Source organism: Benincasa hispida, chromosome 5, assembly GCF_009727055.1.
Source record: "Benincasa hispida cultivar B227 chromosome 5, ASM972705v1, whole genome shotgun sequence".
In the NCBI taxonomy this organism is placed as follows: Eukaryota; Viridiplantae; Streptophyta; class Magnoliopsida; order Cucurbitales; family Cucurbitaceae; genus Benincasa; species Benincasa hispida.
The window spans coordinates 11,051,432-11,055,254 of record NC_052353.1 but is presented as its reverse complement, the minus strand read 5'-3'; the positions used below and the strand labels follow the sequence as shown (position 1 = coordinate 11,055,254).

At 38.8% G+C, this 3,823-nt stretch overlaps 1 protein-coding gene across 1 annotated transcript; it reads right to left on the bottom strand.

Moving 5' to 3' along the window:
• Positions 1-734: 734 nt before the first annotated feature.
• LOC120077783 (transcription factor MYC2-like) lies at positions 735-3,477 on the bottom strand. Its single transcript, XM_039031803.1, has one exon. The coding sequence runs from the start codon at positions 3,244-3,246 to the stop codon at positions 1,198-1,200; it is 2,049 nt and encodes a 682-aa protein (XP_038887731.1). The 5' UTR covers positions 3,247-3,477; the 3' UTR covers positions 735-1,197.
• Positions 3,478-3,823: the final 346 nt, after the last annotated feature.

Below are 3,823 nucleotides of genomic sequence, written 5' to 3'. Positions count from 1 at the left end.
TTTACTTATTTATAAAGAATTATATGATAATATTTCTTGCTACGTTGGAGGGACTTTTTGGGAACAATGATTTTATTGAGAACTATAAATTGATATTTGCTTACTTATATAGTTATATATAATGGTCGATTTCTGTTTTCTTGGAAGATTTTTAAAACTAGAAAAAAATATATATACATAAAATAGCAAAATTTTAATTTTTTTTGGATAAAAACGAATAAAAGTTTATCAGTATTTTTTTTTTGTCATTTCTATAAATAGTTTGACATTTTTTTCTATCTGTAAAATTTTTCCTTCCTTCTTTAATTATCTTTATCATTTTGTCATCGGCAACAATAATTACCACCACAAATCTGGATAAAGACACTTCCAAGATTCTTGTTCTTTAACTTCCAAAATTTTTAACTTATAAATGCATGTTTTCTTAATTAAAAAAAATCAATATATTTGTGAACTTCCTGTTTTTATGAAATCTCTTTTGGAATGTTAATTAAGATGAATCAACATTTATTCTTATACTATGATGTCTGTTGTGAGATTAATATGCTTTTTTTCTATTTAAATTAACGAGCATATAGTTAAAACATCTCTAAAACTCATCAACGGTTTCATTAAATATCTTACAACTGTAATCCCTCTACACAAAGATGAACCAAATACTCGAAACTTGAAAACTTGTAGAAAACAGAAAACCAAGTACCTAAATTCAGTATTATCATTCATCTACACAAAGATGAACCAAGAGAGTTTCTTCTATTTGAATCATTTATGTTCTTCAATCCAGCAAGAGAAAATTCTGGATAGAGTTTTACATTGGAAATAAGATACAACACTACAATCTAACAAACATGTCATAGGAAATATTTTCACTGACCAAATACAGAAACTTCTGCAGGTTCACATTTATGGCTTTGAATATATACAATAATAGAAAGTTTCTTCTTTTAACTATTCACATGAATTGGAGCCAAGCCACTACTTTCCTTCTTTCTTCTCCATTGCTATCTTTCCAACTCCTTCATGTGAATCATCTCAGAATCACTTAAATACTAAAACACCACTACCTAAAGAACAAGTAGAGAACAGTATATTACAGAGCCTACGCTGTTTGCATATCGCATATCCCTTCTTCGGCTCGAGCTCTTCTAAACAAATGCTACTTCAGATAATAAACACAGTGGATGGAGATAACAATGGCTACCGAGTTGTGCCAATTTTCGACGATAATGCTATCCTTAGCTGGTCTTGAGTGTATAACCGACTACCCATCTTCACAGTTGCTTGTTGGATCATGAGATCATTGACAACTGAGATGCTCGCGTGGTTGATATCCAAGTCAAGTTCTTCCAAAGCCACCATCAGTCGTGCAGCAGGATGGTTTTTCTTACTAGATTGGATTCGGATCATAGCATCCCAACTGATTATCTTCACGTCGATATCGGTTTCGATATCGTTATGGTTTATATTTGATGATTTTATGTCTTGATCTGGTGGGGGTTGATTTGAGCTTGATATGCACGGATCTTTACTAGAAGATATCATTAACTTCTTCACTGAATCCAATTGCTTCTGCAAATCCTCTTTATCTGATTCTGCAGTTTGAAGCTTCCCTCTGAGTTCATTGATGTAAGAGATAGCATCACCAAGGAGTGAAGCTTTGTCCATTTTCGATACATTCGGAACAACAGCTCGAAGAGCATAGAATCTTTGGTTAAGCTTTTCTCTTCTCTGCCTTTCTGCTTCAACGTGATTCAATGGTTCTTCTCTACCATTTGCTGGCTTTCGCCCTCTTTTTCGAGGCCGTTTCTCCGGTTCCACCACTCTACTACTCTCCACCTCACGAATCACCGAAGCTTCAAGATCAGAGTGATCAGAATCGCCAGCACAAACACCCGATTTCACACCCCCAGAAGAAGGAAGAATCACACCAGAAGTAAAAGAAAGCATCCCCTCTTCATTACTCCCACGTGAAGTGGGAGACCTCTTCTTCTTGTTCTCATCCCCACCAAATAAAGAATTTCCAGAAGGCAAGTTGTTATCTGTGTTGGGGTAAGAATTCCTCTTACTCTCCCCAAAATTCAGAATCTCACCAGATTCCGGCTTCAACGATGTCGAATTCCCATCCTTCAACCGGCCATTCTCATACCCAAATTCAGAGAAATTCAATTCCCTGTTGTTGAAGAAGCTCTGTGTCTGAATCGGCTGTGACAGTCGGTGAGTTTTTTGAGAAGGAGGAGGGGTAGCAGAGCTTGGAGTTTCAATCACAACACTAGATTTAGGTTGGTTCTCGATCGACTCTGTTGTAATTTTGGAAATCGGTTGGCTGTTTGTTGTGCTTGGAGTTGGAACTGAAGCTGAAGCAACAGGATTAGTAATTTCAATGGCGGCGTTTGAAGATGGTTCGCTAATCCAAAGCGAAGAAGGATCATTTTCCCCTTGGTCAACCCCACTAATTGGCCAAGTCTCAACCTCCAGATTATTGAAATTAAACAAAACCCTAACCTTATTCATCAGATCGGAGTTTTGAAAAATCAAATCACTCGATCCCAATTCAACAACTCCGTTCGCCGACGGGATACAAACCATAGTCTGCAACCCGAAAACCTGACCCTGACGAGCTCGCTCACAGAACGAACTCGCAAGCCGATCCGAACCAGCAACCCAAATAGGGTTCGAATCGAAAAACGCCTGACCGGGCAATCCAATACCGGATATAAACGATTGAGTCATCGACACCAAGTAGAACCACTCGGTGTCGGTGACAACCTCATCGACGGCGTCACCTTCAGAGGTAGGAGAACCAGAAATGAGAGAATTAAGCTCACGAAGTACCTTCTTCCGGTGCTCTTGCTCTGCTTTCGAAGTGCTCGATTTCGCTTTCTCTTTCCCTTTATCTTCCTCCCCTTTATAATATCCATCTCCCCACCCCAACACCGTACCGCCGGAATAATCATACGAAGACTGCCAGAAAATAGCGTAAGTCCAGTTCTCATGAGCACCTTCAATCAACGTTTGGAGACGCTGCATAAGAGTCTCTTGGTTAAAAACCGACGGTGGTGGTGCTTGACCGACGGGTTTACTCGGGTCAGTTGACGTCGAATAGGGTGGGTGAGGAAGTTGCTGCGGCTGCGGCTGCGGCGGCGTAACCCAGAAAGAACTGAGATCGGTGTTCATGAAAACATCCATCATGGAGGCGTTGTCATCCGCCCAGAGATTCATGGTGGGGGGTAAACGGTAGTCAGTCATTCCATAAAGTGAAGGGAGTTGATAATGGAATCCGATGCGGCGGAGGCGAGAAGCGGAGAGATGAAATGGGGTTGCGGATGGGAGGGAGACAAAATTTGGGTTGCATCTGAGATTAACATTTATTTGAATTGCATTTAGGTTGAATTTTAAGTCTAGAGAGAGGAAAGCGAGTGGAGGAGAGAGAGAGAGAATTAATCGCCGATTAAATCGGGGAACTGGCCTCGAGTGGAAAACGCTGCTTGAGAGTTTAACTCGGAAGTATTCTCCTATGACCTATTCACATTCCTTAGGATGTTACTTATACTCAATACAATGGATTAGAAGTTCAAATCTCTCCGTTCTATTTTTACGATGATATAATAATATTATATATGTTGAGTATAAACTCTCATGATTTTACCTTTCGAATCATTCAAAAGACTTTATACTAATGAAGATGATTGTCCTCACTTGTATGCTCACAATCGCAAATTGAAGTTTTTGAAATAGTATTTACTTTAGTTAATTCATGATTACAAAATAGTATGTATTATAGCAAGATGTGGCTATAATAGTCTTAGCATAGTCTTTGTCCTAA